The sequence below is a fragment of the Thamnophis sirtalis genome, unplaced genomic scaffold (assembly GCF_051295495.1).
Source record: "Thamnophis sirtalis isolate CommonGarterSnake01/CBP01778 unplaced genomic scaffold, rThaSir2_p1.2 scaffold_2, whole genome shotgun sequence".
Classification (NCBI taxonomy): domain Eukaryota; kingdom Metazoa; phylum Chordata; class Lepidosauria; order Squamata; family Natricidae; genus Thamnophis; species Thamnophis sirtalis.
In genome coordinates, this window is record NW_028261382.1 from 73,434,400 (window position 1) to 73,449,551 (window position 15,152).

At 46.6% G+C, this 15,152-nt stretch overlaps 1 protein-coding gene across 3 annotated transcripts in view; it reads right to left on the reverse strand.

Moving 5' to 3' along the window:
* The window catches only part of KAT6A (lysine acetyltransferase 6A), a 79,294-nt gene extending 74,482 nt beyond the window's left edge, over positions 1 to 4,812 (reverse strand). The window contains exons 1-2 of one of the 3 annotated variants that reach the window (XM_087706093.1): positions 4,707 to 4,812; positions 2,035 to 2,940 (exon numbers count right to left, since the gene is read on the reverse strand). In XM_087706093.1, coding sequence (XP_087562219.1) covers positions 2,035 to 2,637 — 603 coding nt within the window. In that variant the 5' untranslated portion in view covers positions 2,638 to 2,940; positions 4,707 to 4,812. The other 2 variants (XM_087706094.1, XM_087706095.1) reach the window with 2 other exon arrangements.
* Between the last annotated feature and the right edge of the window lie 10,340 nt (positions 4,813 to 15,152).

Here is a 15,152-nt window from a genome sequence, read left to right on the forward strand (position 1 = left end):
ATCTAACAAATAAATTTACACCGCAAGTTGTAAACAGGGTTACACTGTAATATTTGCATACACATCATTCTATTAGACACTACACTACATTGGCAATTCTTTCACTTCATTCTTAGATTTCAAATCTATCAAGGCTCAAAACTTTAAAACTGTCAACATAATTGACATAGTCTACACAGAAAAATCATTCGGAGATCAATGCCACTTTAAGACTCAAGGAGACCTAAGAATGACAGCATCATGTATGTAAGCGATATAGTAGACTCAAGCCCTAGCTTGCTAAATTCTCTGCCATAAGCTACCTCCTTGGCTAGCTTGACTCTTAATGGTCACATTGCTGCCCAACAGGTTGCCCAATACACTACTCTTACTCAATGCAAAGGTGAGCTGAGTTTAGGAGCCAACTATTTGTCATCGGACAAGCTTAGGCTTAGAAAAAACTTTGAGTAGCTTTCCAACTTCCTTCTGTGGATGCTTCAATCTGTAACTGTTGCAGACGATTACACCATTTCTATTGGAATTATAGGCTCACCAAGCAAATATGACACTCAAACTTTCTTCTCTTTGCTGCTGTATCAGACTCCCAATTTTCTCCTACTACTACTTCTGAAAGCAACTGTGCTTTAGGACTACTAGTGAAAGGAATTCAAGCGCATAACTACCGGTAGGACTGTGCAGAGCTTTGGTTCTGAAATACTCCATCTGGATGCCACAGTTAATGTAGTACCCCCTCTTTAAATCAACTGCATCCTTTCCCACGTTCATCCTCTGCAGTTGCTGTGTGACCCCAGGAAAAGCCATGCCTGATTATGAGGTACAGGCAGGTGCTATATTGATGTTCCAAAGTAACTTTTAGGATCTGACTGAAGCAATGCACAGCCCTATACTTATTACCACCATGATAAGCACTGAATAACACTCTAGTCTTAGTCAATGACGACTAAGGGAAGAAGAACAGGTCAAAGTATGTTTATCACATCATTAGAAAACACCGAAGTTAGAAAATAAATCCATACCTTTAATTCTGTTAGTAACCAGGGAGTAACTTAAAATTATGAATGCAGTTTCAGAATAACAGAGTTGGCGAAGGGACCTTGGAGGTTTTCTAGTCCAACCCCCTGTTCAAGCAGGAGACTCCTCTATACCACTCTAGACAAGGTAAGAGTTCTATTGCAGGAAAGATTGTAATAGCAAACACTGAATATATTTTATAACATTAACAGATACGATTGTTAATACCAATGTAGGGACACCTTGGGGCATAGCTTGATTTTTGATACAGATACAAACATCAGAGATTCTTGGCAATAATGTCAACATGATTTGCAATTACCACCTTGATTTCCCAATCAGAATACAGCCCTCGAGTTCCTGGTGGTCTCTAATCCAAGTACTGCCAACCCTATTTAATTACAAAGCTCATTTAAAACCAGTCAGGGGTTACCACCCAGGGTCCCATATTTAGGATTACGAATTGGTACCATTGTATTAAAATAAATGTGTGTCTTGCCATATTAAATCCATCCCTATTTTTGAGCGGATCTGGGAATCTGAATATATGTACTTAATAAGATAATGACAATATTTCCACTGACAAATTTTACTTTCCAATGAACCAACCAGTGCCAGTGACAATTATGCACTATATAAATTTAGTACTTGTGCCATCCTTCCAGAAATGATTCTCCCAGGGTTTTTTTTTACAACACTGTAAAATTTACAATTTAAATATATGTATCAGATGTCCAGGCTGCTTATCACTTATATAACACCTTAGATAATTTACATATGCGTTCTCAAAAATCCTCTCAACAACTTTGCAAGGTAGCATTGGACTGTAACTTTGACACTGAGGATGGCACAACCTGATAAAGAGAGGACTTGATAGAAAGTCAGTTTCTGAGCCAAGAAGGGAACTGGAAAATTCCAGCATACACAGCTCACTATTAACGTTTCTACAATTCCGCAACTCAAGGTAGGCCTGGATATCATTTGTTACCACTAGCAAAGATTCAGCAAGCATGCAATTCTTACCTTATCTTTTTCATGTGGAAGGAGTGAAACCGGAGGAAGACAAGAAAGAGACTCACAACTCTCTTTCCCGTCTGCGTGTGTGACTGCTTTCGTGTTGAGTTGATACAAAGGTCCATCTTTAAGGAGTCGGCCATGGCCAACAGCACGCTTAATGGCCAACCTCAACTGCTGGTGAAAGGTGGAAGGGGCACTGCTGGCAAACAAAGCTGAGACATCCTTCTGCCCTTTCAAGAAACGCTCAATGTTCTTCAAAGATGAACCAGAAGACTCTGCCAAGCCCTCAATTGCCCTTTTGATCAGTTTATTCCAGTCCACATTTGGTTTACCATCCAACTTTCCATGGTTCCGTGGTTTAGGAAGTGCTATTCGTCCAGGGTTATCTGGATCCTTGTAGGAGTTAAGTCCTTTATTAGAAACTTTTAAAATAGTCCCATCTTTAACACTCAGTTCCAACTGTTCCAGGACAGTTTTGCGATCCAAACCATGGGATGAAGAGACGGCATTGCAAATCCTCTCCTCTGATGGCCGTTGTTTTTGCTTCTTGACCTTTTTAATTGCCTCCAAAATCCACTCCGTGTACAGCGGGTTGGCGAGTTTTACCATGGTGAAAAATTCTTTATATCCATAGAGTCGTTATCCCTTATCCCTATGCTGAAGGAGTTTCACACAATGGGAAAACAGATGATCGGAGAAAGAGGGCCAGTTAATCATAGCATATACGTTTTTGGCCCCAAATTGGTCTTGTTTTTTTCGAACATCAGTATTTCCTATTTCTGATTCATGTTTTCCAATACCCACCCCAAAAGAAAACCCAGATGAAAAAAATGTATCCACACAAGTAAAAAGATGTCAATACATTTCATTCCACTGCTTGGTATTCCCAATTTGACAGGCAAACTGTGCAACCTGCAAGGAAAGCAGGAAAGAGAGAAAAAAACATAGATTAAGCAATTTAACACAATCTGAGAAGATATTGTAGGATTTGTTATCTCACAACAGCACTGTTTATAAACACCCCTCCCCAATTACCTCTAAGAACAGTTACTTGCTGTACAACTGAAACTGAAAGCATTTCAGAACTTTATTATTTTAAACAGCAATTGTCAGTCCTTTCTTCTTCCCCTCCCACCCCCTCCCACCCAAACAACTCTGAATTTTTGGCAGCCAGATGCCATTGACCAACCTCCAAATTTATACCAGGGAGGCAAAACCCCTTCCAAAACATTCTTTCTTTAGCCCACAAAACAAGAGAGTTGTGTTTTGCAAGAAATTGTTTCCTGATTGCTTATTTGTTACCCTATCATTGTGTTGTACCTTGAATCTTGAAGACTGTATTTTATTCTCCTGATGTACCCTGAGAGCATCTGCACCAAAGACAAATTCCTCGTGTGTCCAATCACACTTGGCCAATAAAGAATTCTATTCTATTCTACATTCCAATATTTATTCTATTCTCTTTCCTATTCTCTTTCCTATTCTCTTTCCTATTCTATTCCGTATTCCATTCCATTCCTTATTCTACTCCACTTCTTATTCTATTCTATTCCGTATTTTATTCCGTATTCTATTCTATTGTATTCCTTATTCCATTCTATTCTATTGGATAGCAATCATTACATACAGCTGATCTCCTTTACAACACGAATAGACAGGACCGTTCTATTCTTTCAAAAACACACGCAAAGCCATGGGGGCAACTAACTGGCAAACTTTCCCAACTCCCCTCCCGGATGTATTTATTTATTTATTTATAAAAAACGGAGAAAGGGGAAAGAAGAAAAAGGACTGAGAGATAAAAGAGAAGCGGAAAAAAACCCTCAAAAACTGGGGAGCCCTGACGGGATCCCATCGCTGTCCAACCACCCCGGGCTACCTAGGCGGAGAGAGAGGGGGGAGAGGAGGGAGAAACCTTTCCTGTGGGAAAGTAACTTTCCCTGGGAAAACTTTCCCTCTCTCCTCCTTCTCTTCGACGACCTCCTGTGGCGGGACGGCATCCCGGGATCCCTCCGCCTCTTCAAACCACCGCGGCGAGGAAGTGGGGGATGGGGGAGCCTTTCGGCCGGAGATGAGGAGAGGACGACCAAAAAATAAAGAATAATTAAAATAAATAAGCCTCGTTCTGGAAGGGGGGAGAAGCGGCGGCCGGGTAAGCAGGCAGGGGACCCGGATCGGAAGCAAGGCGGGAGGGCCGCGGCCAAAAGAGAAGCGAACCAGCCCGCAGCGGCGGCGGCGCCTCAGTTCTCCTCAGCCCTGCCGTCCACGGAGCGAGAAGCGAGGGGGCTCCCTGGCGGGGTAAAGGCGGTCCGAATTAGCCCCCCCCCCCGGCTGAGGAAAGCGAGCGAGAGGCCTAACCCGCGACGCCCGAGCAGGGCCTGGCAAGAGCCCCTGAGGCCGGCTGGCCGTGAGGCGACGGGCCCGCTGCGGGGAACGAGAAGCGGCCTCCTCTCCACCTGCCGCGGGGGGCCTGGCGGGGTCGGCGCGAGCGAGCGCCCGGAGCAGGCCGCGGGGCCTGAGGCGGAGGAGGCCTTTCTCTCTCGCGCGCGCCGCCGGCTCTGAGGAGACGCTCGGCCGGCCACTCCGGCGCCGTCCCTTCCCGCCTTCTTCCCCCCCACCTTAGTCTCCGCCGAGGGTCGCGTCCGGAGCCCCCCGCGGCGGCGGCGGCCGAGCCTTACCGGGGCCTAGGAGAGGCGGAGCCCAGGCGGCTCAGGCCAGACGGCAACGAAGACCCAAACTGACACGGCGGCCATCTTGGGTCCGTAGCGCTGCGGAGGGCGGAGAGGCCCTTTGGCAGCGGAACAGCCTGGCGAGGGGGGAGGAGCCGGCCGCGGGGAAGGGGTGTGGGAACAGCCTCAGAAAGAGAGAGAGAGAGAGAGAGAGAGGAAAGAGCGGCACGGAACTGGGAGCAGCAGGAGGAGAAGGAGGGAGGAGCGGCGGGTTGAGGGAGCAGCCACGTTCTCTCTATGTATATACACATATGTGTGTGTGTGTGCGGTTTGGAGAGAGGGAGTATGGCCCAGTGGGGGGGGGGGAGCACGCGGTTCTGCGCAGGCGCGAAAGGAATCCGCGCAAAAAGCGGCGGTTCTGCGAGCCGGCAAGAAGGATCGGAAGTCTCTGGGTCGCTTCCTTGCGCGTTTACTCCGGAGTAAGCCCCGCCTGCTTGCTTTAAGCTTTGCTACTAAGCAAGGCTGATGGAGGAACCACCTGCAGGTCATCTAGTCCAACCCTCCCCCCCATCTTCCTTTACCTAGGATCGAACTCACCACCTCCTGGTTGTGAGGTGGGAACGCCACCTCTAGGCCACGGCAGCAGATGCAGCAACTGCCTTCTCTTTTATCTGTGTTTTTTACCCTCTGCGATCCAAGGGTAAGCCTAGCAGATGCACATCGGCAAGGGGGGTTGTGCAGCCCCTTTCCAGGCTTCTCCAGCAGTCAGTTCGAGGGGTGCTGCTTCCCCCGGATAAAAAGAGGGCATCCCTAGCTTGCAAGCGCCCCATGATCCCTTCCTTCAAGCATCAGCAGGCAAGGGCTTGGAGTCCTTGCCTCGTCCTTGGCTTCTAAAGGTAAAGGTTTCCATCGCAGATATGTGCTAGTCGTTCCCGACTCTAGGGGGCGGTTCTCATCTCCATTTCAAAGCTGGCATGACTCAATGCCGAAAGCGCATAGAATGCTGGTCCCTTCCCACCAAAGGTGGTTCCTATTTTTCTACTAGCAATTTTTACATGCTTTCAAACTGCTAGGTTGGCAGAAGCTGGGACAAGTAACGGGAGCTCACTCCATTACTTGGCGCTGGGGATTCGAACCACTGAACTGCCGACCTTTCTGATCGACAAGCTCAGTGTCTTAGCCCCTGAGCCACCCTTTTTGTCTCACTATTCTACAGAATTTATATACCAGTGGTGGGTTTCAAAAAATGTTGGAACCTCTTCTGTAGGTGTGGCCTGCTTTCTGGGTCCACTGGTATATATATATGTGTGTGTGTGTATGTATATGTGTATGTGTATATATATGTATGTACATATTTATATGTATGTGTATATATATATGTGTGTCTGTGTGTGTGTGTGTGTGTATATATAATTTGCACCTATGTACTAGTCCAAAGGAAGGGGAGTATTAAAGAATTAAACAGAAGCTCTAAAATTCACCTGCTTGAGCTGGTAAAATATCACACTTTAGCACACAAAATCAAATAAGGGTAGCCCAGGCATTTCAAAACCAGAGAATTCTGAATGCCTGGAACAAAATCAAAAGAAGACTTTTATTTGTAGAGGACTATATCGTTTGCCATCTTAAACATGAATAGGCAGGCTGGCTCTTTTAAAGTATAATATTCTCGGGGAACGTGGCTTAACAAGAGTTTTTTCTCAGCTTGAGTTCCTCCCCACCCATTCTGAGACTGGCAGAAAACTAGACCAGCCTGAAATTTTTCCCTGCCAGTCCACGTCCAGCCCTTCCTTCCTCTATTCCCAGCGACTGCCTTGGCTATTTTCCAGACCCTGGAGCAGATTTCTACGCAATTCGAGGCTGTCCTTGGTCAGAAAAAGAAAAGATTAACCTCGCCACCAGGAACAAATCTTTACAATCGCAGAAAGCACCACCTATACCCGAGTTATAATAAAAAGAGGGTACAATTGATAGGTAGCCCTTGAATTTTGGCCCACAATTGAGCTCAAACTTTCTGTTGCTAAACGAGGCATTTGTTCAGGTGAGTTTTGTCCCATTTTACCCCCTTTCTTGCCACGGTTGTTAAGTGAATTATTGCAGGTGTTAAGTTCATTTTTATTTTCCTGGGTTCCAAGATCACCACAGATGGGGATTGCAGCCAGTAATTAAAAGAGGCTTGCTCCTGGGGAGGAAAGCAATGGCAAATGTAGACAGCATAGTACAAAGCAGAGACATCACCCTGCCAACAAAAGTGCATTTAGTCCAGGCTATGGTTTTCCCAGTTGCAATGCATGGCTATGAAGGTTGGACCATAAGGAAGGCTGATCGCCAAAGAATGGAGGCCTTTGAACTCTTGTGCTGGAGAAGACTCCTGCGAGCCCCTTGGACTGCAAGGCAATCAAACTGGTCAGTCCTAGAGGAGATCAACCCTGACTGCTCTTTAGAAGGCCAGATCCTGAAGAGGAAACTCAAAGACTTTGGCTACCTGATGAGAAGGAAGGACTCACTGGAGAAGAGCCTAATGCTGGGAACGATGGAGGACAAAAGAAGAAGGAAACGGCAGAGAAGGAGGTGGCTGGATGGATTCACTAAAGCAAGAGGCGTGAGCTTCAAAGGACTCCAGAAGATGGTAGAGGCCAGGAAGGCCTGGAGGAAAATTGTCCATGGGGTTGCGATACGCAATTAACAACAAAAGTTGACTTTGTCAGAAGGTCTCAAAAGGGGTATCATGTGACCCATGAAGTTCACTTGGCTCTGGCACCAACCTAAACCAAACCAATCTTTTATCTATTTTTTAATGCTTCTTCGAACGGCAAGGGTAAATCTTACAAATTTGGACTGGACATATTCCCCGGTAAAAGTATAAATATGAGCATCGAATTTGATCTCGGCACAGCTAAAGCTTGCCTCATTCATTCATGGGCTCAGATATATATTATGCCTATGAATGTAACGTATTGTAATGCAGTGTATTAATGTAATGTAATATATTTCATGTAAATTAGAATTATAATGCAAATATTAACATAACTAAAAAAGATGATAAAGAGTGTCCCTGCTTCATTACCTCAACCAAGTTTGGATTTGCTGGAAATTAATAATCAAAGGAAACAGCCTCAATGAACTCACGTGAATTTTGAAGCTGGATTTTTTAACCCTAAAATAAAACTACTCCAGTGCAAACGATGAAAGTATCCTTGGAGTTTTTTATAGTCTCTTTGGAGAGAGCTGAGGCCCGATGGCCTGCTTCATCCATCTCGTTTAAGTTATGGTTTCTGTAAGCCTGATCTGAATAACAGACGGCTCAGTTTGTGAAATATGCTAAGCCATATGGAGGGTTTTCAATTACAAATGGCTAAGGTTCAAACAGTACACTTGGCCAAAGCTACATCGTATTATGATTTAGTGCGCTGCATGAGGGAGACCAGTGAACACTTCCCTCTGTTGAGATGTGCAAAAGGCCTCCTCTCACTTTGAAAGTGGCACAGTGATGTCAGCTTGTGGGGTACCCCAGACAAGAAGCATCACCCATGGTTACAGGTAGTAAGTCCTCAGGATACAACTGCAATTGAATTTATGTTGCTATGCGAAACGTCTGCTAAGTGAATGTCCTTCCTTTTTATGACTTTTCTTGCCATAGTTGTTAAGGTGATCACTGCAGCTTTTAAGTTAATTGCATGGTTGTTAAGTGAATCTGGCATCCCCATTGACTTTGCCTGTCAGAAGGTTCTTACCGAGGCTTCCCAAGAGCCTGAAGCAAACTCCTGGTCCCGACAGAACCCCTTTTATCAATTGATTGTGAATTCTGCTCATTCACATCTAGCAAAGTTTTTCGAGAGAGGATTTACAGTCCCCAGACCTTATCTGGCTTGGAGAGCTGCCAGGTCGATCTCTGCAAAACCTGGCAAGGAGTCTCAGAGAGTCACGAACCAATGAAACGAACTAATGGTCTCCTGCAAACACCACTCCCCTTTCACTCCTCTTTTATTTCCTCTGGGAGAGGCCATTCATCGTCCACCTGTGGCCGTACTACTAGCTCGATCCCTGTTCTTTAGCTGTTCCCTTAGTCTGGCAATTCTGTGCAGGCGCACACTGGGAACAGGCTCCAGTTGTTCATCTGCCTTACTGATGTCTGACTGTGAAGGCAGCTGAGAACTGTCAGACAGCTGTGGTCCCCTCTCTGCTTGTGACACAGAGCCCACATATGAGCCTTTCCCAGACTCCAAGACTCACCCATCTTCCTTCCCAACCTCCTCACTGTCCAAATCTGCTGCCAGCTCCTCTGGCCACTGGAGGGCCACAACAGAAGGTTGCAAAAGGGATCACTTGAATCCCGGACACTGCAACCATCATAAATATGAATCACTTGCCAAGCATCTGAATTCTGACCATGTGATCGTAACGATTTTGCAAGTATGAAAAATGTTGTATGAGTGAAAAACGGTCATGTCTTTTTTTTCTAACACAGTTTTTATTTGTTTATCATATGACCCACAAAGAGAATACAAAAGTAAATATTAGGGAAATCAGAGAAGGAAAAAGGAAAAAGTGGATAGTGGGTGGGGAAAGCAAGAGAAAAGGGGGGGAGACATTCCTTCGGCACAATAAAATAAGGCATCAACAGCTACCCACAACTTTTTTTCCTTTCATAATATAAGTCAGTGATGGTGAACTTTTATAAAGGTGTGCCAAAATTGTGTGCGCCTTAGCGATAGCGCGCATGTGCCCACACCCGAAATGCAATGCGTCCCGCCCACGTGCGCATGTGGATGCAACCCCTTCGCATTTGCATGCAGACCCCCTGTATATGTGCATGCAGCCCCACTCGCAAGGGGGGGAGTTTTCACCCTCCCCATGTTCCGGAGGCTTTCCTGATGCCTAGGGAGGGCGAAAATGCTCCCCCCCCCCCTTGGAAGCCGGAAACAGATTGTTTCCAAACTTCCAGTTGGCCCGTTGTACCCATTTTTCACCCTTCCCAGGCTCCGGAGGCTTTCCTGAATCCTGGGGGGGAGGGGGGAGGTTGAAAACAGCCTTGCCCAGCTCTCTGGAAGGCCAAAAATCATTTGGCCGGCGTGCACATGTGCACTGGAGCTGACGACTCACGTGCCAGCAAATATGGCTCTACGTGCCACCTGTGGCATATGTGCCATAAGTTCGCCAACACAGGTATAAGTCATTTTTGTCAAGGCCGTTGTAACTTGAAATGGTCACTAAATGAACGGTTGTAAGCCGAGGACTACCTGTACTTTTAAACTGATAGAAACTGCCCTCCTCTTTACAGTCCAAGAAACTAGGGAGGGTCCCTTCTGAGGCATTTGCCATGCCCCTTCCCTTGGGTGCACTCTGCTCCTCTTCTCCGACCATTATTTTAATCGTTCTCATCCCTGAAGCCATTCCCACAAATGGCCATTTAGAATAGCAGAGTTGGAAGGGGCCTTGGAGGTCTTCTAGTCCAGCCCCCTGCTTAGACAAGAAACCTTACACCACTTCAGACAAATGGTTGTCCAACCTCTTCTTAAAAGCTTCCAGTGTTGGAGCATTCACAACTTCTGGAGGCAAGCTGTTCCACTGATTCATTGTTCTCACTGTCAGGCAACTTCTCCTTAGTTCTAGGTTGCTTCTGTCCTTGATTAGTTTCCACCCATTGCTTCTTGTTCTACCCTCAGGTGCCTTGGAGAATAGTTTGTCTCCCTCTTCTTTGGGGCAGCCCCTGAGATATTGGAACACTGCTGTCATGTCACCCCATCCATTGCTTCGTCGCATTAGTTTATGGAACAAGCAAACCATAGAATGGAATGGAATAGAGAATAGAATAGAGAAGAGAATAGAGAATAGAATAGAGAATAGAATAGAGAATAGAATAGAATTACAGGGTTGGAAGGGACCTTGGAGGTCCCCCTGCTTAGGCAGGAAATCCTACACCATTTCAGACAAATGCTTATCTAACATCTTAAAAACTACCTTCTTCTTCATCGTCTTAATTTCTCACTTAGCAGATCTGCGCCGCCAACACCGACAAGTGAGAGGATAGGAAAAGTTTTTGGAGTGTGCCGTTCGAGCAGTCATCCGGAATGTGGCATTTCAGGTTACAGTAAGCCAGCTTTTGAGATGATGCCAGCTACTTTGTGCTAGAGGCTGAGCTGAACTTTAATTCCGGATTAGGTGTCCAGCAATAAGTCAAAACTTATTTTAAAGGCAGTCTGACTTATTTTAGAGATAGTCCACTCGATTCCTTACAGTACGCTAAAAAGTACTGTCATTTGTATAGGCGGTCCTTAACTTACAGCCGTTTAGTCACTGTTTGAAGCACTGAAAAATGGGACTTAGGATCATCCATGGAGATTCTCTGTCATAGTTGTCCCCAAAGATGCTTTTTTTCAAGAGGCAACTGGGCTTTCTTGGTTTTTCTCTGAAGATGTTTTGCTTCTCATCCAAGAAGCTTCTTCAGCTCTCTGTCTTTCCTTGGAGGATTGAGTGAAGGATGCCATATTTTTCCGGATTTCGCATCACATCCAGCAGGATAGGGAAGGGTGGCAAGGATAACAGCTAAGAAAGGTAATAAAAGAGCCAGTTTTGTCAAGTGATTAAGGCACCAGACTAGAAAACAGAAATGTTAATACCACTTTATAAGGCCTTGGTAAGGCCACCCTTGGAATCCAGCATCCAGTTTTGGTCACCATGATGTAGAAAAGATTCTGGAGACTCTGGAAAGAGTGCAGAGAGGAGCAACAAAGAGGATTAGGGGGCTGGATGTTAAAACATATGAAGAACGGTTGCAGGAACTAGGCATGACTCATCTAGTGAAGAGATGGACCAGGGGAGACATGATAGCAGTCTTCCAATATCTCAGGGGATGCCCAAAGAAGAGGGAGTCAAGCTATTCTCCAAGGCACCTGAAGGCAGAACAAGAAGCAATGGGTGGAAACTAATCAAGGAGAGAAGCAACTTAGAACTAAGGAGAAATTTCCTGACAATGAGAACTGATTGTGGAACAACTGGCCCCCAGAAGTTGTGAATTCTCCAACACTGGAAGTTTTAAATAAGAGATTGGACAACCACTTGTCTAAAATTGTATAGGGCTTCCTGCTTAAGCAGGGAGCTGGACTAGAAGACCTCCAAGGTCCCTTCCAACTCTGTCTTTCTGTTCTGTTCCATTCCATTCTTCCCTTCCCTTCCACTCCATTCCATTCTATTCTACTCTATTCCTGTTCTTATTCTATTCTATTCTTCTATTCTTTTCCTCTATTTCTATTCCTTATGCCATGCCATGCCATGCTATGCTATTCTAATTCTATTCTATTCTATTCTATCTCTACTCTACTCTATTCTATTCTTCAAAGAAAACCAGAAAGTCCAGGTTGCCTCTTGAAAAAAGAACCTTTGGGACAACTGTGACCTGGAGGACTGAGAATCTCCATAGACATGTAGCTATGCACAGAGCTGAAGAAGCTTCTTGGATGAGAAGTAAAACGTCTTCAAAGAAAAACCAGAAAGTCCAGCTGCCTCTTGAAAAAAAGCACTTTTTGGAGTGACTTATAACTGTTTTCCCCCCGAACATTTCAGCCTCTCCGTAGCCACGTGATCAAAATTCAGTTGCTTGCCAACCTGTTCATGTTTACGCCCAATGGCTGTGTCCCAGGGGTCAGCAATCCCCTTTTACGACCTTCTGACAAGCAAAGTCAATGGGGAAGAAGCCAGTTTCACTTAACAGCATTGCTAACTTAACAACCACACTGATTCCCTTAACGGCGACCTCCAAAACTGCAGAGCAAGGCAGCTGTTCAATGAGTTTTGCCCCAAGGGATTTGGGCAGCCAAGGGGTTTTTCTAGATCCTCAGGGTCATGACGGAGGTTTGGTCCCCGACTGGCCGTGGCGGGGGGGGGGGGGGCTGCCGCACAGAAAGAGTTAACCTCAATGGCAGGCTGCCACTTCAGGGCACCAGCTGCTTTCGCCCTCCTCGCATTCCCAAGGCCCTGGGGATAGCTGAACCATCTCCTGTAAACTTGGTGTTCGTGGAGGCTTGCATCATTAGAGTGGGGGGGGGAGGCAGGCAGGGGGCCTCTGTTGTAAGCAACAGCCCTTGCACAAAGAGGTTCCTGCCCTCTCTTGTTTAGCTACTATCTTGTCCCAAAATCTGCAGGTTCCAGGAAGGTTTAACACTGTGGGATAGGGGTGGGGGCGGAGAGCAAAGATTGTTCCCACTTCATAGTTTGCGAATGATTTGAGGCTGAAAGCTGCTGCTGAAGATTAAATGAAATGTTCCCAGGCTTAAGGGATGGCTGTCAGTCTTCTGTATCTCTGTCAGTCCTAGAAGAAGCCACTTTCTTTTGCTTCTTCCTGTTGCTCCCTCCTCCTCCAACTCTTCTCTCCCCTCCGCTGCCCTCCCTTTCCCTTTCCCTTCTTCCTCTTCTCTCCCCTCCCTCCCCTTTCCTTTCCCATTCCCTCCTCCTTCTTCCATCCCCTTCCCCATCTCCTCCCTCCCTTCCTTCCTCCTCCCCTTTCCTTTCCAATTCCTTTCTTCTTCCCTCCCCTTCTTTCCTCTCTTCTTTCCTTCCTTCTCCCCTCCTCCCCTTTCTCATTCCCTTCTTCCTCTTCCCTCCCATTCCACTTTTCCTCCCTTCTTTCCTTCCACCTCTCCCCTCCCTTCCCCCCTTTCTTTTCCCATTCCCTTCCCCCCTTTCTTTTCCCATTCCCTTCCCCCTCCTCTGAATAGTCAAGCTATTCTCCAAACCACCTGAGGGCAGGACAAGAAGCAATGGGTGGAAACTAATCAAGGAGAGAAGCAACTTAGAATTAAGGAGAAATCTCATGACAATTAGAACAATGAATCAGTGGAACAACTTGCCTCCAGAAGCTGTGAATGCTCCAACACTGGAAGCTGTTAAGATGTTGGATAACGATTTGTCTGAAATGGTATAGGGTTTCCTGTCTAGGCAGGGGGTTGAACTAGAAGACCTCCAAGGTCCCTTCCAATTCTGTTATTCTATTCTATTCCTCTCCCTCTCTCCTTCCCTCTCCTTCTTTTCCTCTGCTGTTTCCCTTTGTCCCCTCTTCTTTTCTTTCTTCCCCTCTCCTCTATGTGTCTCCCCTGCCCTCTGGAGCTCAGCTACTTGTGATACGTCTCCTTTTCCCTGGTCCAAAAATGGCTTTTGCCACAAGGGACCGAGACCATGGTGACCTGCCCAAGGAACAGCTGTGACGCAGGCTGGAGGTCAGGCCCGAAGGACATGGATGCACAATCCACAGACAAAGAGACATCCAGTCCCTACGCACCAGCAACAGAGAGAGGCCATCGCAGAATTAGGAACTACATTTGACTCCTCCAAAGTCAGCTTTGGAGCTGGCTGGCTGCCTTGCTTGTGGGACAGTGGAGCGCCCCAGACAGTCTAAAGCAGGGGTGTCAAAGTCGATTTCATTGAGAGCTGCATCAGGGTTGTGTTTGACCTTGGAGAGGTCAGTTCGACCTCACTTGTTTGACCATGGTCAATTCGACCTCACTTGTATCAGGGGCACCTGTAGTGGCCAAATGCTAAGGCAGGACTTCCCTCAGATCAGGAGTAAAATTCAGCAGATTCTGACAGATTCTGGAGAACCGGTAGCTGAAATTTTGAGCAGTTCAGAGAACCGGCAAATACCACCTCTGGCTGGCCCCGCCCCTATCTATTCTGTGCCTCCCGAGTTCCAGCTGATCAGGAGGAAATGGGGATATTGTCGTATCCTTCCCCTGGAGTGGGGTGGGAATTTTGCAGTATCCTACCCCTGGAGTGGGGAGGGAATGGGAATTTTGCACTAGTTCCTTCCCCTGGAGTGGAGAGGGAATGGGGATTTTACAGTATCCTTCCCCTGGAGTGGGGTGGGAATGGGGATTTTGCAGTATCCTTCCCCTGGAGTGGGGAGAGAATGGAAATTTTGCAGTATCCTTCCCCTGGAGTGGAGAGGGAATGGGGATTTTACAGTATCCTTCCCCTAGAGTGGGGAGGGAATGGAGATTTTGCAGTATCCTTCCCCTGGAGTGAGGAGAGAATGGAAATTTTGCACTATCCTTCCCCTGGAGTGGGGTGGGAATGGGGATTTTGCAGTATCCTTCCCCTGGAGTGGGGAGGGAATGGGAATTTTGCACTAGTTCCTTCCCCTGGAGTGGGGAGAGAATGGAAATTTTGCAGTATCCTTCCCCTGGAGTGGGGTGGGAATGGGGATTTTGCAGTATCCTTCCCCTGGAGTGGAGAGGGAATGGAAATTTTGCAGTATCCTTCCCCTGGAGTGGGGTGGGAATGGGGATTTTGCAGTATCCTTCCCCTGGAGTGGAGAGGGAATGGGGATTTTGCAGTATCCTTCCCCTGGAGTGAGGAGAGAATGGAAATTTTGCACTATCCTTCCCCTGGAGTGGGGTGGGAATGGGGATTTTACAGTATCCTTCCCCTGGAGTGGGGAGAGAATGGAAATTTTGCAGTATC